Source organism: Pan paniscus, chromosome 1 (genome assembly GCF_029289425.2).
Source record: "Pan paniscus chromosome 1, NHGRI_mPanPan1-v2.0_pri, whole genome shotgun sequence".
NCBI lineage: Eukaryota > Metazoa > Chordata > Mammalia > Primates > Hominidae > Pan > Pan paniscus.
The window spans coordinates 179,761,822-179,789,448 of NC_073249.2; the positions used below are offsets into that span (position 1 = coordinate 179,761,822).

The 27,627-nt window shown below is 39.3% G+C and overlaps 2 protein-coding genes across 3 annotated transcripts in view; one reads left to right on the forward strand and one right to left on the reverse strand.

Annotated features, from left to right (window-relative positions):
* On the reverse strand, positions 1 to 27,194 carry CYP4X1 (cytochrome P450 family 4 subfamily X member 1). 2 transcript variants are annotated; one of them, XM_003812730.6, is made up of 12 exons: positions 26,796 to 27,194; positions 20,662 to 20,803; positions 19,312 to 19,356; positions 17,425 to 17,552; positions 14,859 to 14,986; positions 14,621 to 14,775; positions 12,022 to 12,128; positions 11,256 to 11,446; positions 4,190 to 4,323; positions 2,128 to 2,192; positions 1,253 to 1,335; positions 1 to 757 (listed from the first exon to the last, which is right to left on the reverse strand). In XM_003812730.6, the coding sequence occupies exons 1-12, from the start codon at positions 26,970 to 26,972 to the stop codon at positions 583 to 585; spliced, it is 1,530 nt and encodes a 509-aa protein (XP_003812778.2). In that variant the 5' UTR covers positions 26,973 to 27,194; the 3' UTR covers positions 1 to 582. The 2 variants fall into 2 exon arrangements, with proteins under 2 accessions (XP_003812778.2, XP_034820417.3); XM_034964526.3 differs by having other exon boundaries at positions 26,600 to 26,949.
* CYP4A11 (cytochrome P450 family 4 subfamily A member 11) overlaps positions 26,806 to 27,627 on the forward strand; it is a 94,388-nt gene continuing 93,566 nt past the window's right edge. Inside the window, exon 1 of the mRNA XM_055093318.2 lies at positions 26,806 to 26,927. The gene's annotated coding sequence lies outside the window, so the exon portion shown is untranslated. The remainder of the gene's footprint in view (positions 26,928 to 27,627) is intronic.

Consider the following 27,627-nt stretch of genomic DNA (forward strand, 5'->3'; position numbering starts at 1 on the left):
TAAGGAATAAGGCGAATTTTTATTAAGTGAAAAAATCAATAACAATATAGGAATGATCACATCTATACAAATACATTGCTATATTTCTACATATAAAATGTATAGGAAAAAGTCTGAAAGAATGCACACCAAATTATTCTGTTTTTAGGAAAAGCAGTAGGATTAGTCAGGGCATGGAATGTAGGCTAAGTGAAGTGAGATTTAAAATTTTTATTCTACATGATTTTCTAGTGTTGGGAATTTTTGACAGTGAGCATACATGCACTTATTACTTGCATAATTCTGAAAACTATTTTAAAAACAAAAGAAAATATATGAAAGTCTATTGGTGTATACAGCATTAATAGTAGTGAAAGTTTAACAGAAAAGATCTGAAAGTCTCCCAAAGTTATATAGAAACAGATCTAGTCTGACACACTGTGTACCTAGAAATGATTTTGGATCATGTGTAGCTTCACAGAGACCCCTATCCCACCAACCTCCAATCCTCCCACCATACATTGATCCCTTTCTATCTGCTTGGATCATTAGCTGTAAATTTAACTTAAAAACAAAGTACGTTTAATCATTGTACCCTGAGATCTAACATTCAGAGAGTTTCTTCAGGTGCAAATACATCCCATTCTTGGGCTTGAGGATAAAATGGTTGGGGAAAGTAAGAGGCCTGGTGGGGTCTGGAGTCACTCTGAAGTGGAGCAGAATCAAGGCAATGGTTACCTTTAACTCAATCATGGCAAACTCCTGCCCAATGCAGTTCCTGAAGACAAGAGGGAAAGAAAGTGATACTTGAAAAAATGATGTTTCTTCTGACTATAGTAAAATACTAGTACAAGAAGTCTGAAGTACACAGTAAAGTGATATTTTTCCACCAAATGCCATTGAAACTTTTGAACTTTAGACTTAAATTGTTCACTGTGAGAATTTGAGCTGGGAGGCTCCAACATGATGCCTTCCCTATAACAAGGTGGCAGTTAGAGTTACTCATGAAATTATTTCTCTTGCTTTGAAGGTGGACTGCATTGAGCCTATGAGCAGTAGCTTACATTGTGGGACTGCTTTTGAGGCATGGCCAAAAAGGATGTGACAGAGAATAGGATTGTCCTTTGTAAAACTAACTGATCCTTTGGGGCTCAAATAGGCACCAAGATCTACGGTTCCCTGGAAGAATGTATAGAGCTGAGGAGCTGAAAGGAATAAACTACTCTCAAGTAAACATCTTTGGGTACTTTCAGCAACTTCAAATTGTTCTCACCTTGATCCAGCTGAGAATGGTAAGTAGGCATAGGGGTGTCTCTGATCAGAATTCTCCTGAGAGAACCTCAAGGGGTCAAAGACCTGAAATGAGAGGACAACCCCAACACCATCCCCCAAACAACATGAACACATTTCTTCACCTACCACCTAGCACCTATCAATAGAAATATAATGTGATCTACATGTGTAATTTAAAATGTTCTGGTGGTCACATTTTTAAAAGGTGAAGTTAATCTTAATAGAGTTTATTTAACCAAAAATTACCATTCCAACCTGTAATCAATATAAATAATTACTAAAAGGAAATGTTTCACATTTTTTTAGGGTACTATGTCTTCAAAATCCAGCACGTATTTTAAACTTACAGCACAACTCAATTCCAACTGGCCACATGTCATGTGCTCAGTAGCCGTATGTGGCCCGTGGCTACTACACTGGGCAGTGTACCTTCAGACCTGCAGACCTTGCAGCTTCACAGCTGATTTGTCTGATACCCAGGCAAACAAAAATACTATGGCAAGTGGTATTATTTTCACTATGGAGATACATCCACTTAGAAATGGATGTGCATCCACTTAGAAATCAAGTCAAAATGATGATGTGGCCAATTATTACAGAGACATATACTCCAGCTTCCAGTTACAAGTAATAGATCTTAAACCTTAGTGGCTTATATGAAAGAAATCACTGATACGCATCAGGAGTGTTTCAAGAACACAGAATAGTTTTACGTTTCTTTTGGCTTTTATGTTTATTTTCGTTTAATTTGTGTCATTTCCCTTAATTATATACCCACTTCTGTGCTTAGCTACCAAAAAGTGACTTGCACAGCATTAGTTCTTGGAAGTATTTATGTACAAGAGAGAATCATACCTTTGGGTTTTTCCAGACAGCAGGGTTGTGGTGAAGACCCCAAATACTAAGAACCACGGTGATCCCTGAGAAAGGAGGGAAATGAAAGAGACTGCAGGAGAAAGAGCAAGTTGTGGGCTACTGTTACACTGCTCTTAAACAAGACTTTTGTTCTTGAAGGGAAGAGCTAGCTCCTGGCAATGCTCTGCCTGCTGTAGCTGATGACACCAGTGAGGAGCACCTAAGAAGATGCGGCTTGGGTTGGCACCTTAGCTTTCCACACAACAATTTACTGAATTCATGATTCTATCTTAAGTAGCTGTTGGTGTCATATCAAAGTGATAAACCATGCTTATATTTTCTGCTATGTTTGGAAATTACTTAAATATTTGTTTTTTGTTTTTGTTTAGAGTCAGGGTCTGGCCTGTCAACCAGGCTGGAGAGCAGTGGCGTGAGCATTGCTCACAGTAACCTTGAACTTCTGAGCTCAAGTGATCCTCCTGCCTCAGTCCCCCAAGTAGGCAGGAATACAAGCATGCAACACCATGCCTGGCTATCTCTCTTTTTTTTTTTTTTGTAAAGACAGGGTCTCCCTATGTTGCCCAGGCTAGTCTCAGACTCCTAACTTCAAGCAGTCTTCCCACCTTGGCGTCACAAAATATTGGGATTATATGCGTCAGCCACTGTGCCTGGCCTAAATACCTATTAATGGACTATTAAGCACTCCTGGAGACAATTTAGGTATAAAAGCACAGAACTGGCTGGGCGCAGTGGCTCATGGCTGTAGTCCCAGCGCTTTGAGAGGCTGAGGAGGGCTGGTCTCGAGATCAGGAGCTTGAGACCAGCCTGGCCAACATGGTGAAACCCCATCTCTAATAAAAATACAAAAATTTGCCAGGCGTGGTGTGCACCTGTAATCCCAGCTACTCGGGAGGCTGAGGCAGGAGAACTGCTTAAACCTGGGAGGCAGAGGTTGCAGTGAGCCGAGATTACGCCACTGTACTCCAGCCTGGGCTACATAGCAAGACTCTGTCTCGAGAGGAAAACACACACACACACACACACACACACACACACACACACACACACACAGAACTGTGATTCTGTCATGCAGATCCCATGACAAATTTCCATTGGTGCTATTCACATATGGAAAGTGGAGAATTTTGGCAAATATCCATGTGGTTTGGGGAGAAAGAGAGTACAAAACAAAGGAGAGAGAATGTGAGGGTTATTTGGTTTCCAGAAATAATTCTAGCTTCCAGAAATTAATTCTGGGTCTGTCAGCAAAGTTACAGTAACAGGCTGTAGGTGTTTGCCAGAAGCAATCCTGTTGGCTTGCTTCCTAAGACATGAATTAATAGAACATTGAATCAGATAATATGTCTCACATGACCCCTCTGCTTCCTATAAGCCCTGCTCAGAAACCTGTGTTGTTTCGAAGAGCTCTAGGCTCCAGACTCAGGGTCTCCGCACGAGTTCTAGCTCTGCTCACATCAGTTAATGTCATCTACACATTGGGGCTGCCTCTGGATTTTGGGCCACATTGAAAGTATTTAAAAGTGTTCAGTGAACTGTAAATCATTGTATAAGCGTCTGTTAACATTGGATTCCAAGGGGAAAAATGAGATAATGGGTCTGAAGGCTCTATATTAACTATTAAATGTTGTATATTTATAAGGGTGATATTATGATGATGAGGCCAAAGATCCCCCTTGGTCTTTCAGATAAAGATACTGGTGCTATTTTCCATGAAGTTTCAGCTTGGTCTCAAACTCAGCCAAACAAAGATTATCTTAGAAATGATGTCCCACAATGGAAGAGACCCTGGGCTGGGATTCCAGAGACATGGATTCTGGGCTTAGCTTTGCTGCAACTGGCTATGTGCCTTTGGGAAAGTAATTGAAATTCATGTCTGACCAAAGCATTATCCTCTGAGCTCCTCATAGGTGATAAAACCTAAGTCACGTGTTAGCATTATCTTTTGTCTTCTCCAAGTGCTAAGAGACTCACTAATCTTTGTCACTGTGGTCTCCAGGATCCCACAGCCTCTAAGAACTGCTTAGGAAAAGAATGTAAAGACCTGCAGGCAATGTGCATCCATCTGGGAAGGTAAGTGGCTTGCTGAGATCTCTGGAAATGGACGGGACTGCAGGAATCAATCGGCACGTCTCCTTGATGCACATTGTGGTGTACGACATCTCACCCAGCTGGTCCCTGTGAGGATGAGGGAGGGAAGGGACTCAGATATCATAACCAGTTTACTTTTTTTCTGTTTTCTATTTGTTCCTGGTAACTATTACCCTCAGGTTAAAGCCATTTTGCCACTGGTTTATGTAACAGAATGTTAAAATGGGACTCTCTGCCTCAGGATGAGCTGAGGTCCCAGAGGCAGAGGAACCAAAGAAATATATCATATATCCTTATTATAAAGTGAGCTGCTAAACTACCAGTAAAACATTTGCTAAGGAGATTTCTGAAAACCAGTTTTGTAACTCTTAGCTCATCATATAAAGTAATAATACATAAAAATGGCGAAGGATTAAAGAGGAGAGGCTTAAGAATTTTGAGAGAAAAAATTATTTAAAGTGTTGTTGGAACACCAGAGTGCCATGGAAAAGGAAGGGTGCTTCCCCCATCTTAAACAAGAGGCTTCAAGAGGATCACTTAGATGATCTGACTTGTGCTCCTTGGAGTTTGGGGAGTACAGGACTGATGTGAAAGGCTATAACTCAGAACAGACAGAAAGGCAGAGGACAGCAGCAGAGGCAAGGCAAGGATGTGCAACTGTGTCCTTAAACCAATTAACTGGCAAGAGGGAAAGCTCTGGGACCAGCTTGAAAAAGATTCTGCCTAAGGACAATTATTCTCTTGTCCCCTGAATCACCACTGGAAAGTTCTAGTGAGAGAGTCTCCAAGAAAGGGAGTTTCCTCTTGAGAGAAAGGGAAGCATGGAATATCCACCAAGCCCTTTGGCATGATCACAATAGTACCAGCCCTTTACTCCTTATCCCCTTTCCTCCTAAAACCATTCCTGGAGGGGCCAGAAACAGCAGCTACTGGGTATTGGGGAGCTAGTCAGTAAGAATAAGTCGATGATAAACCCCTTGCCCACTGCTGGCTTCTAGGACCAAAGAAGTACCAAGCTGGGATGGAAAGAAGAGCTCAAGTGGATAAGTATTTGAAAGTTTCAGTATTACACTGGGCCAGATAGTTTAATTACTGACCTAAGATTGTTCTTGTGATTTAAATGAATGAGAACTCTATGAGACTTACTCAGGATCTTTCCCCAGAGATAAAAAGAACTTGCTCCACAAAGCAGGTTTAAAGTTTATAAGTGGAAGAAGAATAAAGTTTTTTTTTAATTTGCATCCTACCTAGTCTGCATCCAATCTAGTCAGATTGGTTCCATAAAATGACTGCATATATTTAGTCTGTTTATCTTATTGTGTTTTTATATGTTTTTCTGATTACTTATTTTGAATGCAGGCTTTGGCCATTAGGTAATGTGAAATTTTAATTTTGAATTCTTTCTTCCTCAAGCTCAGGATAAATAAGAGTAATTCTGGCCAGGCGCAGTGGCTCACACCTGCAATCCCAGCACTTTGGGAGGCCTAGGTGGGCGGATCATCTGAGGTCAGGTGTTCAAGACCAGCCTGACCAACATGGAGAAACCCCGTCTCTACTAAAAATGCAAAATTAGCCGAGCATGGTGGTGCATGCCTGTAATCCCAGCTACTCAGGAAGGCTGAGGCAGAAGAATCGCTTGAACCCAGGAGGCAGAGGTTGCGGTAAGCTGAGAGATTGCACCACTGCACTCCAGCCTGGGCAACAAGAGTGAAACTCGGTCTCAGAAAAAAAAAAAAAGAGTAATTCTGCTTACCCTGGCACTTTGCATAATTAAAAAAACAATTGTGTCCATTTCAATCATGGAACAAAAGTTATATTTCAAAATGAAGCAGAGGTAAAGACATCTCCAGATAAACAAAAGTTGAGGGTGTTCACCACTACTAGACCCATCTTACAAAAAATGCTAATGTGAATTCTCCAAGTTGAAATGAAAGAATACTAATTAACAACATGAAAATTGAAAACAAAAATCTCACTGATAAAGGTAAATACATAGTCAATTTAGAATACCCTAATAATGTAGTGGTGGTATGTTAATTAATTCTATCTCTAGTATAAAGTTAAAAGCCAAAACTATTAAAAATGACTGTTGCTACAATAATTTGTTAAGGGATACACAATAAGGGGACACATCTCCAAAACCAGGTAAATTATGACATCAAAGACATAAAATGGAGGGCAGTTGGTAGAGTAAAAGTGTATAGTTTTTTTAAGTGTTGAAAGTTAAGCTGTTATCAGTTTAAAATAGCCTTTTATAACTATGCTTTATGTAACCCTCATGGTAACCACAAAGCAAAAACCTATAGTAGAGCAACAAAAGATAAAAAGTAAAAATCAAAGTACACCACTAGAGAAAAGCACCTAATCACAAAGGAAAAGAGTAAGAGAGGATGAAAGGAACAAAAGATCTATAAAACGTCAAGAAAACAATTAACAAAATGGCAGTAGTAAGTCCTTGTCTGTCAATAATTACCTTGAATACAAATGAATTAAATTCTCTAATCAAAAGGGTGGCTGAATGAATGAATAAAACAAGACCCAAGCATATGCCCCTACAGCATCTCATTTTGTCTTTAAGAACACACATAGAGTGAATGTGAAGGGTTGGAAAAAAATATTCCATGCAAATAGAAACCAAAAGAGAGCAAAGGTAGCTGAACTTTTATCAGACAAATTAGGCTTTAAGACAAAAACTGTAAAAAGAGACAAGAAGACCATTATATAATGAGAAAGGGGTCAATCCATCAGGAGGATATGATAGTTGTAAATAAATATGTACCCAAAATAGGAACACCTAAATATATAAAGCTTTAAATATTAACCCTATTCAACAAATTGTGCTGGGATAATTGGCAAGCCACATGTAGAAGCATGAAACTGGATCCTCATCTCTCACCTTATACAAAAATCAACTCAAGATGGATCAAGGACTTAAATCTAAGACCTGAACCATAAAAATTCTAGAACATCAGAAAAACCCTTCTAGATATTGGCTTAGGCAAAGACTTCATGACCAAGAACCCAAAAGCAGATGCAAAACCAAGCCAAAACAAAACAACCCCAAAAAACAACAACAACGAAAAGATAAATAGGTGGGACTTAATTAAACTAAAAAGTTTCTGCACAGCAAAAGAAATAATCAGCAGAGTAAACAGACAACCCAAAGAGTGGGAGAAAATCTTCACAACCTATACATCCAACAAAGGTCTAATATCCAGAATCTACAGGGAACTCAAATTAGCAAGAAAAAAACAAATAATCCCATCAAAAAATGGACAAAGGACATGAATAGACAATTATCAAAAGAAGATGTACAAATGGCCAACAAATATATGAAAAAATGCTCAACATCACTAATGATCAGTGAAATGCAAATCAAAACCACAGTGCAATACCACCTTACTCCTGCAAGAATGGCCATAATCAAAAAATCAAATAATAATAGATGTTGGTGTGGATACAGTGAACAGGGAACACTTCTACACTGTTGGTGGGAATGTAAACTAGTACAACCACTATGGAAAACAGTGTGGAGATTCCTTAAAGAACTAAAAGTAGAACGACCATTTGATCCAGCAATCCCACTACAGGGTATCTACCCAGAGGAAGAGAACTCATTATATGAAAAAGACGCTTGCACCTGCATGTTTGTAGCAGCACAATTCGCAATTGTAAAAACATGGAACCAGTCCAAATGCCCATCAATCAAGAATGGATAAAGAAATTGTGGGATGTATATACCATGGAATGCTACTCAGCCATGAAAAGGAACAAAATAAAGGCATTCACAGCAACCTGGATGGAATTGGAGACCAATATTCTAAATGAAGTAACTCAGAAATGGAGAACCAAACATTATACGTTCTCACTCATAAGTGGGAGCTAAGCTATGAGGATGCAAAGGCATAAGAATGATACAATGGACTTTGGGGACTTGGGGGAAATGGTGGGAGGGAGGTGAGGGATACAAGACTACAAATTGGGTACAGTGTATACTGCTTAGGTGATGGGTGCATCAAAATCTCACAAATCACCACTAAAGAACTTACTCATAACCAAACACCACCTGTTACCCAAACCCTATGGAAATAAAACAATTAAATTAAGAAAAAAACACTGGTGAAAGAAATTGAAGAAAACACAAATTGAAAAATACCCTGTGTTCATTAATTGGAAGCATTAATACTGTTAAAATATCCATACTACCCAAAGATTCAATGCAATCTCCATCAAAATTCCAATGGCATTATTCACAGTAATTGAAAAAAAAAAAGCCCTAAAATTCGTATGGAATAAAAAAACTCAAATAGCCAAAGCAATTTTGAGCAAAAAGAGCAAAGCTGGAGGCATCATACTACCTGATCTGAAATTGACTACAGAGCTCTAGTCACCAAAACAGCATAGAGCTTCTAAAAAAAGAGACATATAAACTAATAAAACAGGATAAAGAGTCCAGAAATACACCCACACATTTATTGTCAACTGATCTACAAAGGTTCCAGTAACATACAGTGGTGAAAGGACAGTATCTTCAATAAATGGTGTTGAGAAAACTGGATATGCACTAGTAGAAGAATAAAAGTGGACCTTTATCTCACTCCATATACAAAAATCAACTAAAAATGGATTAAAGATTTAAACATATGACCTGAAACTATAAAACTACTAGAAAAAAACATAGAGAAAAGCTTCTTGATATTATTCTTGGCAATGATTTTTTGGATACAACTCTGGAAGTATAGTCAACAGAAGAAAAAATAGATAAATGGTTTTGCAGCAAACTAAAAAGCTTCTGCACAACAAAGGAAACAATCAACATAGTGAAGAGACAACTTAAAGGATGGGAGAACATGTCTGCAAATGATACATCTGATAAGGGGTTAATATTCAAAATATATGAGGAACTCACACAATTCAAAAGCAAGAAAACAAATAACTAGATTTAAAAATGAGAAAAACCTAAAATAACATTCCTACAAAGAAGACATGAATGGCCAGCAGGTATTTAAAACAATGCTCAACATCACTAATCATCAGGGAAACATAAATTAAAACCATAATGAGACATCACCTCATGCTCATTAGAATGGTTATTACCAAAAAGACAAATGTTGGTGAGGATGTGGAGAAAACAGAACCCTTATACACTTTTGGTTGGAATGTAAATTAGTACAGCCATATGGAAAATGGTATGGAGTTTCCTCAAAAAATTAAAAATAGAACTACCATATGATGCAGCAATTCCACTTCTGGATATACAACCAAACGAAATGAAATCAGTGTGTTGAAGAGACATCTACATTCCCATGTTCATTGCAGCATTATTCACAATAGCCCAGATATAGAAATCAACTTAAGTGTTCATCACTGGATAAATGGATAAAGAAAACGTGGTATATATATAAACAATGGACCAACAATTAGCCATAGAAAAGACAAATATCTTGTCATTTATGACAACAGAGATGAATTTGGATGACATTATGCTAAGTGAGATAAGCCAGGCACAGAAAGACAAATCCCACATGATCTCACATGTGGAAATCTAAAACATTAAACTCAAAGAAGCAGAGAGTAGAACAGTGGTTACCAGGGGCTGTGGGAGAATGGGGGATTACAGGGATGTTAGTCAAAGGATACAAAATTTCAGTCAGACAGGAGGCATAAGTTTAGGAGATGCATTGTACAATATGTGATTGGAGTTAATAACAATTTGTATACTTGAAAATTGCTAAGAGGGTAGATTTTAAATGTCCTTACCACAAAAAAATGATAAGTATGAGTTAATGAACATGTCCATTGATAGATTTAGTCATTCCACAATGTATACATATATCAAAATATCATGTTGTACATCATATATATACACACATACATATATATGTATATAACATGTATACGCACAATTTTTGTCAGTTAAAAAATAAATTAAAAATGATTACTCAACATTGTATTTTGTGCTATATAGACTAAATCTTTAGTTTATGGTAGGAAAGGGCTTCTATTTCCTTATAAAATGAGATCTAATATACTTTTATAATGTCAAATTTGGTTTTACAAATGTTTCAATTGAGTTGACTTTTGCATATGAAATATGGTGTTTTTTATCTGGTCATGCTGCTGAGTCGTCCTTAGCATTTCTGTCTTTCTGTCCCTTTGACCAGATTATGTCAGGAACACATTTTATCTTTGCAAACAGCATAACCTGGGCTTTATTAACAGCAATATATGCTTAAAGTCTAGCAAGATAGAGACGACAGTTTCCACCTGGCTAACTCCTACTTATCCTGCAGTCAGCGTAAATGTCAAGGAAGTCTCCTTGAGCTCCCATGCCAGGGTAGGTACCTGTCTTCTGTCTTTGTGTTAGCCAGCACATATCTCTATCATTGCCCTCATTATGCTGCACTGCAATTTGGAGGTCTGTCTCCTGTCTCCTGTATTAGACCATTAGCTCATCGAAGACAGGGCCCACAATAAATTGTAGTCATAAAAAAAGTCTCAGTATTTAAAATGTCCTCAGTCCATATTTGCTAAACTTAACTATAGTATATATCATCGAATATCATGTATGAAGTCTAAAATCAATCCTGAGGAATAAAATTGGTGACAAGCGGCTGGGAGATGTCTAAAATGAGCCTTAAATAATGCAGCTAATCATTCAGCTCTCTCAGAAGAGGAGCTCCACTTGGACCCTATTGTTTAAGTTCTAAGTGCCAGCACAGGGATCAAGTCCTCATTTCCAATGCATCAGAGCCAAGGTGAAATAAAGAAATAAGACATTTCACACACCATTGATTAGAAAACCAATGACGGACAATTTATGGATAAATAAACTTTTTTTTTTCCTGAAAAACAAGAGAATAATTTGGAGCTCTCTTTAGAAAGAACAGAAAAGTAGCCTACTTCTTCTGTTTCACCTACACATATCCTGAGGCACTAGGGTCACTAAGGTACCAGCGCAAAAACTAAAGCAAAATCTCAGGGGGAAAACTAGGAAAATTTAGGGGTGCAGATCTTACCAAGTGATAGAAGACCCATCCCCCAGGATGCCCCTGACCTCCTCCCGGCATCTCTCTTGATGCTCAGGGTTCAGAGCCAGGCAGTAAAGGATCCAGGAGATGCTTGCTGCCAAGGTGTCATGTCCTGCCAACAAGAACGTGCTCACTTCAGAGTGTACATCAATATCTGAGAAGCTGCTACCACTTTCATCCTAGAAAGTACAATACAAATATTTTAAATAAAATGCCAGTTTACAAATGTTTGGAGATACGACCACAATAATGATTTTAGGGGAAAAATCAGAGTTTTAAATAGGGGTTTAAATTTTAATTCAGTTCAACAAATATGTAGTATAAACCATATTCTGCCCAAAGCATAAAGGAGAACCAAGGTTAGATAAGAAAAGCAGGCCTTGCACAAAGGGCCCTCGATCAACAGGCCCTAGAAATTCTCTTCAAACTCCCAGATTTCCCAGGACCTTATCATCACAATTTTTACGTTTATCCATGTGACCATTTTTTCATGATGTCCTAAAATCCATGTATCCATATGACAATCCTCAAATCTTGTCAAATCGTTCGTTTAGTCTTTACTAACCCTCCTCTAGCGACAGAGTTGCAGAATTCTCTCTTTGTCTCAAATTGCATGAAGCTACTCATCAATTCAAAGTACAGTTAAATTTAGTCAATCGGTTTTATTCTTGTCTCCCCATCCCATTCCCACTTACCCACCTACTTACATAATTAACTGGTCACTTGAGCTGGCTTAGAAATTTAGAAGATTTACCTTGGCAGAAAGCACAATATCCAGAAAATCCTGGTACTTCCTCTTCGGAGTGTTATCCTGCTTTACCCCAGCCTGGAGGGATTTCTTTCTTTCCTGGATTATTGTATCTGGGTAGAAAAATAGTTTCCAATTACCAAAGTGACGGCAAAGTCAAATAAATTATAAAGCAAGCCATGGTTAATGAATAGCTTCAAATCTTGCCTGATTTCCAGACGTTTAAATAGATCTAATTTTCACAGATGGTTTATTTTCTCATCAAAGGGACTTTTGATTAAAGCTCCAAAGATAAACAACACAAATAAAAAACATAGTTTCCATCAGTATGTAGGCAATAAAATTAAGATGATTTCAAGTTTAGATGCAAGTGACCAATTATTCTTTTCTTCCTCAGTCTAATATTTTATCTTCACGGAAAAGTTATTAAATAAAATGGAATGAAATAGAAGACAGGCAAATAAATGCCAATATATTTATAATTGAAGGAGCTGAGAGAAAAAAACAAAACAAAAATATGGAACAGAGGTAATATTTATTTACTATTTTAAAAATTTCAACTTTTATTTTAGATACAGGGGTACAGGTTTGTTACATGGGTAATATGAGAACTCTCTGTACTTTCTGCTGAATTTTTCTGCAACCCTAAAACTTTTCTAAAAATAAGGTCTATTAATGTTGAAAAAAGCCACAAAATCTCCTTAATTAAAACAGTGTGATTCTAGTACATTGGTAGATAGATCAATGGAATACACGAGAACATCCAAATATACTCTCATCCAAAACAGATACCAGTACATGTATCCGTTTAGAATGTGATGGTTATCTCAAATCACTTGAAAAGATAAACTTTTAAATAATGGTGATGGGACAACTGGATAAACATTTGGAAAAATTAGATCAATACCTCACACCATATATAGGAATAAATTCTAAATGGAGTTTAGATCTCTGATTTAAATATGAAAAGAATGAAATTATACAAGTACCACAAGAAAACATAAATAATTTTCTCTACAACCTGGGTACAGGGCAGTGGTTCTCAACTGGGGGCAACTTTGGTCCTGGGAACATTCAATAATGTCTGGAGTTATTTATAGTTGCTATAACTATCACAGCTCTACTACATCGAGTGGGTAGATGTCAGGGATGTAGCTAAACATCCTACAATGCACACATCTTGACAACAAGGACTTATCTAATCCAAGAAGCCATTAGTGCTGAGGGTTGAGAAACCCTGGAATAGAGAATGGCTTTTTGTGATTACTAAAAATCCAGATGCAATAAAATAAAATATTGATATATTTGACTAAATAAAAATAAACAATTTAAAAAAATTAGCCAGGTGTGGTGGCAGTGCCTGTAATCCCAGCTACTCAGAAGGCTGAGGTAGGAGAATTGCCTGAACCTGGGAGGTGGAGGTTGTAGTGAGCTGAGATCACACCACTGCACTCCAGCCTGAGTGATAGAGACTCCATCTCAAAAAAAAAAAAAAATTGAAAAGGTTTTAAGGTTTGAATAAATTTAACATTTAATATTTTCCCTAATACTTTGCATTTTGCTTTTTCATCATAATTGTATAATATTTTAAAAGTAAAGATTTTTTTTTACAAAGTTTTGTATAGCTTCTCCCAAATCCATTCTTGTTTACTCCAATGAAGCACAAAAACATTAACATTTTCTATGTGTGCAATGATGCAGAAAGACTTGGGAACTGCTGCTATTTATAATGCCCATTTATGCCTTAAATTGTTTATAACCTGCTTCTCTGAGTGTCCTCTTTATAATATCTATGTACATGTATGCATATATGTATGTGTAAATGTGCATATGTTGGTGTGTCTTGCAAAATTCCTGGAAGCAAAGACATTTGACATAACTATACTTTATATTTAACATCTATTCAGTGCCAGGCACTGTCCTAAATGCTTTATATATATTAACCCACTCATCGTAACAACAAATCTATGAGATAGGTTCTTTTTTAATCTCCATTTTATAGATGACACTGAAACAAAGCAGTAAGTAACTTACTAGTAACTGCTAGTAAGTGGTGAAGCTGATGAAGGATTAATTCACTGCTTGATAAGTATTCTCCATTATGGCATTCATGACAAGTAATGTTGAATTGCTTAAAAAGCTTAATCTATTTCAACTTTTGTGTTTATGCTTGCTAAAACTGTTTTTGAATCAAGATTCTTTCGGGTGCATGTCCATGTTTACTCTGTTCCACTCTCCATTCCTATGTTGCATGAATGTTTCTAGCTTGTCATTATTATTACTGCAATCGCTGTGCAAAAAGCCATATTCCATGTATGTCTGGAACTCTTAAGTGCCTACATATATTTGTATTAATAATAATTGTCCATAATAAAAATAGTATATATATATATATATATATAAAAATTCTGATAATACTTACTGCTATGGTTGAAGCAAAGTCTTATAAAGGACTCAAGTCAAATTTCTTTGGAGCAGTATCTATATAAAAGCTCCATTAATAACAAAGATTCCTTCTCTTGTCATATTAAGGTTTATCCCTCTAGACAGACACAGTACAATCATGGCAGCGTATGGACGTGGGCAACCCAAACCCAACAAATACCTGTGTACTGATTCAACACTCGGCTTAACTTCTGGAAGCGGTAGCCCTGAGGGCTGAGTTTGAAAATTATGTCACTGTGATACAACAAACTGTACAAGCGGTGAAATATGATTTTGCTGAGTTCAAATATGGCTTTTGCATAAGGATCATGGGTGCTAGAAAAGAAAGTTGGGATAATGTGTTAATAAACAACTTAGAAAATGTGAAGAAATATCTTTTTTGCTCTCCCACCACTGACCTGTTTGTCTGGCAGTTGGTCTCCTTGCTGAAAGCGCATTTCATGATTATATCCAGAGACATCAAGTTGATGTGCTCATAGACCTCCATGCTTGTGTCCTGAGTGCTGCAAATCTTCTCCCACTTATCCTGGCACAGGAGGTCAAGACCAACATCATCACCACCACCATGACCAATTTGCCTTCATTTGAAGGCTCCTGCCTGGCCCTGTTTTTATGATCTAATGGAGACAACCCTGACCCAGCAGGAACCAAAGATCACATGAGTAAATAAGCCATGTGCTTACACAGGGCACGAGGAAGGGAAAAATACACCCAGCGGAGTGCGAAGGAGCATGGAGAAAACTGCATATATGGTAAATGGCTGAGTTAAAGATCTGTGGCTTTTCAATTATTACCATAACTCTGCTTTCAAGCAGACCAGAGTTCCATTAAAGCAATCATTGACACAAGACCCATAATTACAAGGGGTTTACCCCAGGGCTTCCTCCATCTTCAATTCCAAACTTGCTAGGTGCCCTGCCACTGCTCTCAACCACCATAGCCACATTTAAAATAAACTCAGAACATTTTCAAAAACATTTGGATTCAAAAGTGAGAAACAGAGCAAGTGTGGAGAGGAGCTGCTGCAGGGAGCTGCCCCCAGTAAAGCCTGACCTGGCTTAACTTCCCCACAAAGAGACCTACTTATACTGCTTGAAATGCTTTGCCTGACATTTTAAAACTGTCACAAGGTCCCTGGTTGAAAATGTATTTGTATAATAAGCATACTTTGTGTAAAAATTAAAATAAATTGAAATTTTAAAAGTTCAGGTCGACCGATAGGTCTTAAGCACCTAGCCCCTAGCTTAAGACCTATCGGTCAACCTGAACTTTTAAAATTTCAGAGACTTGGCAACCACAAAGGCAAAGAGAATTTTAAAAACTTTTCCCTAAGTGCAAATTGTTTAGTCAAAGAGGCTTTTTCTCAATTATGTAAGTTTTACTAAGAACAAATGGTAAATGTAGAAGAAATGAGAACAGGAGGGAGGCTTCCAAGCTTGAGAAACTCTGGAATGATGCAGCAGAGGAAGGAAGTGTGAGAAAAATCCCGGAGAAATATGTGGCTGAGAAATGAGGAGGGGAGGAAGCGCTCCAAGAAATAGAGAGAAAACTCCAATGCAACTCCAGTGCAGTCACTGGAGGATCTGAAACTGTGCTGCACCTGAACAGCACTAGAGTCACAAAAGGATGCTGTTCTCTCTCACTAGCTTGCACTGCACAGTCTCTGGGTCTCTGCCTTGAGAACTCACACTGATGTTTTTACCACAATCCTGGCTGACTTCGGGTTCAAACTGCTTCTGTGAGTTTGGCTGAGAACCCAATCATTGAGCTGGTAGCAGAGGTTTGTATGGGAACAGGGATGGGTTTGCACATGAAGTGAGAGGAAAACTTTGTCTTTGTTTGTGGTGTTTGAGGTGTCTATGATGAAAGTGTATTAGTGAATTACTTGTCTTATTTCAAAATAAATATGATTTAAAAATTAAAGCCATTGTACAAAAAGAGTTTTGGAATAGAACTCGTTTATAAATCAGAGACCGCTCACAGGAATGTTCTTCGGCCCCTTTGAAAGGTGTAGGTCAGGGCCTAATGATCCTCCACTATCTACAAGAGGAAATTCACATCTGCAACTTTAATACAGACATTCTCTTTTGCTTGCTCCTTTATAGCCACTGGGCAAGTCCATGCCAATCTCCAAACCTTTGTTCATGCTCCCTCACTCTGCCTCGAATACTCTCATCCATATTACCTACATATTCAAGTCCAGCTTATATTTCACGGGAAATTTGAGTTTCCTCTGAATCTGAAGCTGTTATAGCTGCTCCTGCCATCCTTACCTGTCACCTTGCGGAAGTTAACGCAACTCCATACTGGAAGCTAATCTGCCATCTTGACTTCCAATTAACTCTAGTTCCAGGAATGCTCTGAGATTTCCAGTTTATCTATTGTTCCTTGTGTAAGAGCATGTACTTACCATAAATCTTGCCCTTAGGGCAAGTTCTTACTATTAATAATTTCCTCTGAAGCATGTATGCCCCTCCCCATGGTCTGTAATTCCTGGGTCTGGAGGGTAATGGCACAGGGATCCACCATCTTGTCTCACAACTGTGTGAAACAGCCATGGTTTTTGTTTGAAAGCCTCTATTGAATGTTTCTTTTTAAGAAACTGTCAGCCTTTTTCTTCAGCCTCTCAGTTTCCTCAGACTTTGGGGTAGGTTTGTACAGACCTGCCCTCCATGAAACACATCTGCAGCACTTACTATCTAACTATCACCATTTGGTACTTGGTTTGCTGCCATAAAATCTCAAAATATATCTAAGACAGAGGACCAGATCTTTTTATTAATATTATCACTCAAAGAACATAACAAATTTTTTACAGACACCTATTGTTCAATAAGTACTTGTACATTGGTTAAATTTTTAGAAACTGATTTTTTATTTTCATGGCCCACAAAACACATACCTAATACTGTCCATTGCTGGGAGCATTTTGCAATGCACAGAGCACTTTCCCCCTTTACTTACCAGCATCATTTTCACAGAATGAGCCATCACCTCAACGTATGCTTTCAGGATGTTAAAGTGGAATCCAGGAGTTAGTAGGCGACGATGCTGGAACCACTTGGGTCCGTCTAGAGCCGCTAGTCCTTTTCCTTGAGAAATAAAAGGCAGAAAACCTTATGCCATTTAATTAGATGAGATGAAGGATAGATGAGGAACACAGGCAGCGTGGAGTAACCATGACCCACAGGCAGTCATGCAACAGTGGAGTATCAAAGTAGTACTCGTATTAATGTGCAATGCAATTTAATAGATGAAGGTGAATTTAGAAGCTTAACTCTGGGATGGATGTATTTAATACTGTGAGAAACAGTTTCAAAGTCTAATAAATTTCAAAGCCTTATAAGATGAGCACGCTAATCCTGAAATCACCAGTTACTACCTACGTAGTAACTGAATAAGTGACTCAATCTTCCTGAGGTTTAGTTTTCTCAATAATGAACTATGATACTAAATACCTTTTTCCCTGTGTTGCTGTGGAGGTTAACTGAAAGTGAATACATAAGGTAGTCAACCTACTCCCTAGCTCACACTAGTAACAGAGCAAGTGAATTCCTTTCCACTCCAAACCAATCCATAAACTATATGATGAACATAAATTCACAAGGAAAGAGACAAGAGTGTCCACTCTGTCCCCTGATATTTCCTCCTTGAGCCCAGGTCTATGAATGATACTATGTGGAAATACTTACCAAGGCTAATGCTTCACAATCTTCTATTGCCAGACTGGTCATTAGGATTTGGCTTTAAAAGGACTTTAAAGTTTATTAATACATAATTGATACCATTCATTGAACGCTTACAACATTCTAGGCTCATGATGCATGATCTGTCACTCATACAATGGTGGCCATTACATGTAGTGCTAAAAATATGTATTTCATTTAATCCTCATAACAGCCCAGCAATGTGAGTCTCATCCTTATTGTCAAAGATGAGAAAACTGAGATAGGAAGAGATTAAATGACTTCCCCAAGATCATATTTAACTAGTCAATGCAGGAGGGGGCAAGATTCAAATTTAAATGGTTCCTAATACAAGCCTATATTCTTTTCTTTCATTCATGTCTTGTTTAACATAAATACCAATTATGTAATTAAAGAGCTTAGTTTATCTGCTGACAGAATATTGCCAAACTCTAGAGCAAAATTTTACTGACTCGCATGTGGAAATAAAGGAACTCCAAAAAGAAAGGAAAACATCCAAGAAAACGAGAAAAGGATAAAGAAAACAAGAATAGGGATGGTGAGACTGCAGTTTGGGTTTTTTTTGTTGTTGTTGTTGGGGGTTGCGGACAGAGTTTTGCTCTGTCACCTAGTCTGGAGTGCAGTGGCACAATCTGAGCTCACTGCAACCTCCACCTCCTGGGTTCAAGCGATTCTCATGTCTCAGCCTCCCAAGTAGTGGGACTACAGGCACATGCTACCACGCCTGGCTAATTTTTGTATTTTTAGTAGAGATGGGATTTCACCATGTTGGCCCAGCTGGTCTTGAAATCTTGACCTCAAGTGATCCTCCCACCTTGGCCTCCCAAAGTGCTGGGATTACATGCATTGAGTCACTGTGCCTGGCCAAGGCTGCAGTTTTAAAGAGAGAGGGGACAGATTCACGTATCTGCTGCCTTGAGAATAAGACTTTGTGGGAGATAAACGGATGAAGAAGCTTTCTGGGAAGTGGTGGTGTGTTGACCTTAGAGCTCCGCTTCAATCTTTCCCCTAGATAACATTCAGTATAGCTCTACCTGCACTCTTTGTGCTTTTGAATTCAGATTTCAGTTTCTTTGGCATGCTCTACTATGGAAAGGGGACTTTGAATGAGAGTGGGTTATACCTCTCATTTGCACATACATACCAAGAAGTGGAGGTGAGAATTTCTGCAGGTACTGGGACTTGGGATCTGCAGAGTCAAGCAGAGGAAACAAAAGACATCATTAGAGGGAGCATTCATTATCAGTTCAAGTTGATGACGGTTTTCTGCATTTCTGCACCAACCACAAAAAGTGAGCAAAAGAGAGCCCAGGGCTTACTTCCTGCTGCCTTTGGCAGCCTGGGGAAAGACTTGTGTTAGTCTTGGCTCAGTTTCAGAGAACAGCAAGCCCTATGAGGCAGACAAGTACAGAAACCCTGATTATTCCCTTGTTTACACTTCCTCCAACAAGAACAGAGTTTGCCTGAGGGTTGCAAAGTTTCCATAACCGTAGTTGGGACAACACATATCCTTTACAGAAGGCAAATTAACGATCAGAGCAGAGGCCAGTAGACACCACGTATTGAGGTGTCAATGCCTCTTGGTGTTTTTGTGAACCCCAAAGTGGAGGTGTTCTACTGTTCTTGTCCTTTAACAGGTGAACATGACTAGCTGGCATTACCAGACTTGCCAGGCAAGGCTTCCCTTGGCCTCTGTGGGTTTTATGACTTCAGTGTCAGCAACACTTCCCACTCCTACCCCTGGTCTCGAGCATAAGTCTCATGACACAAATCAGAGCAGGGGGACTGGAAACATGGAGATAGTCAGGGCAAGGCTCTTTCTTTCATTAGGTTTTATTAGGAGTGGTGGATACAATGCACAGGGAAGATTGGAATATAAAAACCTTCATTTTACCAAGTTGGCAGGGCAAAAACTGGACATATTAGTATTATGCTATGAAATAATCCACAATGAAAGCCTTAAAAAAGGATTGGGTGGGGAAGTAGATGACTCATACCTGAAAAGGGGACATAGTTGAGAAATATGTGGAGAGGAAAGCTAAAATTTGGATCACTATCAAGAGGTCCGATGGGTAAATTAATGATCTAGCATTCAGGCTTGCATACTGAACCAGCAGAGGTAGAGTTACTGCTGATTTCCCACCCTCTTGAGACTTATGCTCGAGACCAGGGGTAGGAGTGGGAAGTGTTGCTGACACTGAAGTCATAAAACCCACAGAGGCCAAGGGAAGCCTTGCCTGGCAAGTCTGGTAATGCCAGCTAGGCTTTAAGTTATACCAACTTCAACGTGCCCATGCATACCTGAACAAGACAAGGGACTGGGGAGGATATGGGAATCCCCTTTAGTATTGGTAGGAAACCTGTCACCTCCCCATACTTGCTCCTGTGTCTCTTAAAGGCCCCAAACCAATCTTTGCTTTGGAATCTTGCCTGTGGGTTTTATGCATTTCACTTCTAGGAGGAATAGGTCCCAGAGCTTTCCCCCTCTTCTTACCTGTTCTGCTCAGAAGTGTCTTTGCATAGTCTGGGTCGTAGATATAGAAAAATGCCTGAAAGGGCCCAATCCAGAAAGGGAAGGCACGAGGGTATTTTTCAATAATTTCCTCAAGCTTCTCCATGTTATCATCCTGAATAAACTGCAGTGGAAAAAGTAAAAGTAATTAGCCAGCCAAGCTGGACCTGTCCCCTCTTATAGACACAAGCTGAGTTCAGGACCTGATAAGGTCACAGAAGCAGAGGAGCCTGAGACTTTTCTGGAAGTGACATAACATGCTTTCTTTGGGACTTCTAAGCTTGGGGGATAATTCTCTAAACAAAGTTAGTGTATTTATCTTCTCAATATTAATATATCGTGTACCCCCAGACCAAGTCACTGTTGAAGGACATTTACTGTGAACTCTTGTCCCAATAGAGGGTGAGCCGAGTCACACTCTCTGCCTCACTTGCCAACATCACACACTCAGATTGGAGTGGGATCTGGAAGGTAAAAAGAAGTATTTCCTAGGTGGGAAACTAACAGTTACTAAATGGGGCATGACCCTACATCCAGCTCACCATTTCTTCTTCCTGTTCCTCTCTCTAATTATGCACCAGTGATTATTTCTCATGACTTAGCAGTAAATGCTTCTCTCTAAAAAATTGCCAACTCTATCTATAAAGAAAATCCAAATTCTCCCCCCAACAACAGAAGGTCCATTTACACAGATGTGTGAATCTTAAAGCCAACTCAAATACAAAACTTTCAGCTTCCAACATTTACAAATAAGAGTGCAAATACTACCACCAGAGAAGGAGTTTTTGCTTTTAGAAGCAGATGAGTAATGGCTCACTTAAATTGTTTCTGTAAATCACTGAAAACAAGATTCATTTACATTTGCTTCTTGTGTAAAGTGGAGGGCACCTGCATGTGTGTGTTTTGGTGTGCCCATCTACACACTTGAGCATGATGGTGGGAGTCCCCAGCTGCAAAGTAATCTTAAGGCTGCCAGATTTTTCCTCGTGTGACCAATCACACGGTATCTGCTGCAGGATTGTTTGCTCTCATCCTCTGGAGAGGTGGACAACTCTGGCTCCCATTTTTCTCTGTTATCATTTAGCAATTTTAACCCATAAAGTGTTCTCTGGATAGTTCAAGGCCACTGAAAGGTTGAGAGTCTTGAAACCTAGTTTCTAAAATACTGCACTCTTTTTTGTTAATGTTGCCATAATCAAGCCAGTGATAAGCACCCACTGACTATCCAGAGTAGTGGTTTTCAACAATGTGAATATTTTTTCATTTATTCATTTACAAACAATAAACACACAAGTATTTATTGTCTATCACACGTACCAGGTGGTAGAGATACAGAGAAATATAAGAAAGACAAGGTCTTTGCCCTCATGAATATTATAAACTAATATGACAATTGTTTGTTTAGGTAAAAAATTTTCATAAACACCCCAGCCACATGAAAGTATTTCATTATACTTTTTGTAACTCCTGACTAGACAAAAAGGACAGAAAACTGTTGTGAATACTGTACTATATTTAATTTATATTTCTTCATCCCCAGAGAAGCATCTAAATACACTTGAAAACGGGTACTACATATATTTAGTAAACATTGTTCAGAAATGTTCAGAAAATGCATAGTGCCCCCAAATAGCAACAGCTAACATTTATCAAGCACTGCTATGAACTAGGTGCTGCTAAATGCCTTCCATGTTCTATGTTATTTAATATTTACATCAAGAACCCTATGAAGTAGATATAATTAGAATCCCTACTTTAGAGATGAGGAAATTGAGCCCTACAGACTAGGTTAAATGATCTGCCCAAGTGTGTACAGCTGGCAACCACTAATGAGGATTCAAACTCCAGTTTAACTCTGGAGCCCAAGTGCTTTATACTACTTAGCTACATAGATGTTCTCTGCAGTACATCCAAGTACACATGCAGATGCACACACACTTGCATATGTACATCCTAGGTCCCATATGTTGGCTATTGAATAAATGTCAAACCACCTGGCCTATTCTATGCAGTAAATTGATCTTTGAATAAATAAATTTTCTCAGCACCTAACATATTTATGCATTCAACAAAGGATTTATTGAGCACCTATTATGCACCAGGAACTGTACCATGCACTAGGTTTATAGTGGCAAACAAAGATCCTACCTCTCACAGATTTTATACTGTAGTTAGTGGTGGATAATAAACGAACAAGCAAAAGAGTATACAGTATAGTGTCAGAGAGTGATAAGGGCCAAGATAATAATAATAGGGTTGGAGATAGAGAGTACTAGAGGTGCTATTTTAGTCTGAATGGTCAAGGCAAGCCTCTTTTAGGAATAATTTGCAGGGAGAGCAATATAACCACAGACGTGCATGTTCAAAGCTCCAAGGGAGGAATATCCTTGGCATGTTTGAAGACCTGTATTACTAAGAGTAAGGAATGAAATTTCTCATCTTGTAGGGAATTTTCCCTATACACACTTTATCCTTCTGTAACCTTATGACTATACTTAAAATGTTACTGTCTTTAGATAGAAGGAATAAGTTCCAGTGTTCAATAGCACTGTTAACAATAATTTATTGCATATTTCTGAAGAGCTTGAAGAGACTTGAAATGTTCCAAACACAAATAAATAATAACTGTTAGAAGTGATGAATACCCTAAACACCCTGATTTGATCACTGCACATTGTATGCACGTATCAAAATATAACAGGTACTCCATAAATATGTACAGTTATTATGTAGCAATAAAATGTTACCGCCTATGTAAAATAGTATCACCTTTTGAGCCTTAGATACTAGATTTCCTTGTGACTTCCTGCATGGTGAATCACCAAAAGGATCCTGATCTGAGTAAATGGGGAGGGTTGGTAATATTAGACAGTTTGACATGTCCGTCATCTCTGATCTGCAAAATTCTGATAGAAACCTCTCAAAAACAGAAAAAAAAAAAAACTTAGTGACAGTCAAGAGGGAATGTGGACTCTAAAACACTATGAATGCAATAAATAGTCTGAAATGAAATTAAAAAGAACAAAACAGAAATAAATTTAACAAAAGAAATGCAAAATGTATACTTTGAAAAATACAAAAACATCGTTAAAAAAAATTAAAGAAAGCCGGGAGTGGGGGCTCACGCCTGTAATCCCAGCACTTTGGGAGGCTGAGGCGGGTGGATCATTTGAGGTCAGGAGTTCGAGACCAGCCTGGCCAATATGGTGAAACCCCATCTCTACTGAAAATACAAAAATTAGTTGGTGTGGTGGCGTGTGCCTGTAGTCCCAGCTGCTTGGGAGGCTGAGGCAGGAGAATCGCTTGAATCCGAGAGGCGGAGGTTGCAGTGAGCCGACATTGAGTCACTGCACTCCAGCCTGGGCGACAGAGCAGGACTCTGTCTCAAAAAACAAAAAAAACAACAAAAAAATTAAAGATGACCTAACTAAACGGAAAGGCTTTCTGTGTTCATGGATCAGAAGACCTAATATTCTTAAGATGGCAATAATCCCCAAACTGATTTACAGATTCAGTGCAATCCCAAGCAGAACCCTAGCTAGTTTCCTTGTAGAAATTGATAGGCTGAGTCTAAAATTTGTATAGAAACTCAAGGATTCCAAACAGCCAAAATAATCTTGGAAAATAACAAAGTGCGGGGGACTCATACTTCCTGATTTCAAAGCTTACTACAAAGCAACAGTAAGGCAGTGTGGTACTAGCATAAGGATAGATATATAATTTATTTATTTATAATTTTTAATTTTTGTGGATACATAGTAGGTGTATATATTTATGGAGTAAATGAGATGTTTTTGATACAGGCATGCAATGTGAAATAGGCACATCATGAAGAATGGGGTACCCATCCCCTCAAACATTTATCCATTGAGTTGCAAACAATCCTATGACACTCTTTATTTAAAAATGTACAGTTATTATTGACTATAGCCACCCTGCTGTGCTATCAAATAGTAGGTGTTATTCATTCTTTCTATTTTTTTTTGTACCCATTAACCATCCCTACCTCCTCCCCCAGCTCCCCTCTATCCTTCCCAGCCTTTGGTAACCATCCTTCTACTCTCTGTGTCCATGGGTTAGGACAGACATATAGATCAATGGATTAGAATTGAAGACTCAGAAATAGACCTTGACATTTACGGTCAATTGATTTTTGACAAGGATGCCAAAACAATTCAATTGAAACAACAGACGACATAGCATCCATGAGACAGTAGAGATACATAACACAGGATAGCATCAATGGGGAGTCCTAGAACAATATCTGCATACCAAGCTTAAAGAACAACCAGTCCAGACTGGAACAGGAGGAGAGGTCTGTGGCAAAAATATCTCCAGAAAAACGAACAGATTTGGCATGTTTGCATATTTGGAAATATTATTTAGATGTGTTTGACAGATCTATTAGAGCATTTGGGAAAAAACAGTGACAGATATTGAAAAATGAAGCAGATTAGAAAAGGAAGAAGTTAACAATACTGTGGGGGTGGGGAAAAGTTCTATGAGAAAAGAAATAAAATGAAAGAGGACCATTTAGATCAGCAGTAAATAACATTTGCATAATAAAAATAATACAAATAGTTTTTCTATTTAAAAAATACAATACTATATAGTTACTGGGACAGTGGAAGATGAAGTGTAAGTGATTGCCTGTCATAAAGAAGTTCATAGGTGGATGTTGTCTTAGTACATTTGTGTTGCTGTAAAGGAATACCTGAGGCTGGGTCATTCACAAAGAGGATTATTTGGGTTACAATTCTGCAGGCTGTACAAGAAGCATGGCATTGGCATCTGCATCTGCGGAGGATCTCAGACTGCTTCCACTCATAGTGGAAGTGAACAGGAGCAGCTGTGTGCAGAGACCACATGGTGAGAGACAGGAAGAGAGAGGGGACGAGGTGGCAGGCTCTTTTCAACAATCAGTTCTGGGGGTTGAAGAGGGACTAAGAGAGTGAGAACTTACGAAGGAGATAGCTGCACCAAGACATTCATGAGGGATCCATCCCAATGACCCAAAGATCTCCCATCAGATCCCACCTCCAACATTGGGAATCAAATTTCAACATGAGGCTTGGTGGGGACGAACAAACCATATCTAAACCACAGCAGATGTCTAAACTTATTAAATTAATAGATGCAATATGGTAATACTATCTTACAAATAAGTATTTAAATACCAGAAGAAACCGATAAAAGAGTTGAAAGTGGTTGCTTTATATAAGAAAGACTAGAAAGTGGGGAAACCAAAGGATCGTGTAGTAGCTCTGCTGGAATGCCTTCCCCACACCACCCAACCATCCTTTAAGACTCGGCTCAGCCCTTCACAGACTTTCCTTCCTTCTCTAGGCGGAGATGTATACTTTCCTCCGACAGATATTCCCTTGTCTCTAGGCCTCTAGTAAAGCACCCATTGCCTTAAATTTTCATTTTCTCTCTGTGGCCTAAGTCTGCACCTGACTTGGGTGGTGCAGGGGAGGGACTTAGCTTCTCTTTGTAATCTTAGTACCTATCACACAATTGCCACTCAGGGTCGGTTGAATGAATAAAAACCTTAATTAGGGGTGGGAGTGGATTTTAAAAAAGGGAGAGACCAAAAGCTAACAGTCTCCCTTTACAAATTTCCATCAATCAGTATTTCTCGAGTGGCTGGCTGGGGCTGCTCCTTACTTCACAAGAATCTTAGGAAAAGAAAATTTTCTCTTGTTAAAATGGACTAAGGGTGCCAACGATTGGGATAGATTTTGCATATTTTCTGCAACTAATAAGTTATTTAGAATAACATGCTATTTTTAAAGCAACACATGTGGAAGACTTGGTGAAGCAATGAGAGACAGACTTGAGTTATAGCTCGCTTTCTTTTTCCATATTCAGGTTCTTTAAATAGCTCTCTCCCAGCCCCCAAAGCTTCCTCTTTAGTCACCTTTCTCTGTGGGGCTGCGGGAAAGCAATTCTCCAGAGCAAGGAAAAATGATGCTGAGAGCCACAGGCCGGGCTGGAAAGGCCAGTGCAAGCCGGAGGGTCCCCAGGGATGGAAGAAAGCGGCGTCTCTCTGCCGGCTGGGCTCCTCTGCCGCATCCTCCTCCGCCCCTCCCTCCTCCCTCCTCCCTCCCATCTACCTTCTGGTGCCCAAGGAACCAGTGGGTGGGGGGCGCTGGGAAGGGGCGCAGGTCCCGCAGCAGCCGCTGCCTCCGCAGGTACAGCTTAATGGCCTGCAGCAGCCCCAGGGCCAGGCAGAACACGAACGCCAGGTAAAAGGGCCGCGCCCAGCGCGTCTCCAGCCAGGAGAATTCCATGGCTCTGCGCAGCGTCGAACGCCGGCGGTTTCCTGGGGCGCGGGAGAGGGTGGGCTTTCTCCCGCCCGGAGCTGGCGTAGGGTCGCCCAGCCCACCGCCTCTCTGGGCCCTCGCGAAGCTTCTGACTCGCGGGAAGAAGGAAAGGCAGTGGGAGGGGCAGCTCAGGCCTGGGGAGAGGAGGCAGGCGCGCGTGCGGGATTTCTAGCCGGTTATCAAAGCGCGCACGCTTCGTTCGGCCCAACTGCTTTTGCGCTCCTGGAGCGTCCTCTTTTAAGTCCAACAGTTTTCAGTCACGGGATCTGAATTTATATTGTAAAATAATGCTAAAGCTGAGGTCATTGTTTTTCTTCCTTATCACAAATTATAAATGGCTATGCAAGAGATTTTCTTTTCCATTCTGGCATTCTACCAAAATTCCCAGGTGGTAGAGGTAGGGGGAGGTGTACCATCATTATTCCTTTATCCTGTGGCCTGCCTAGTGGTGTTCCGGTAAATGGTTTACAACTGATTCCCACCCTGATTCCCAGCGTGTACCATGAGCTAGTTCAAGCTGCCGATACGAGGGCACTGAACACTGAACGGGGAAGATATGCACAGTAGCGTACCATCATATAGTAATTCCACTATACAGGTACAGTCAGGGCCTGCTACATAA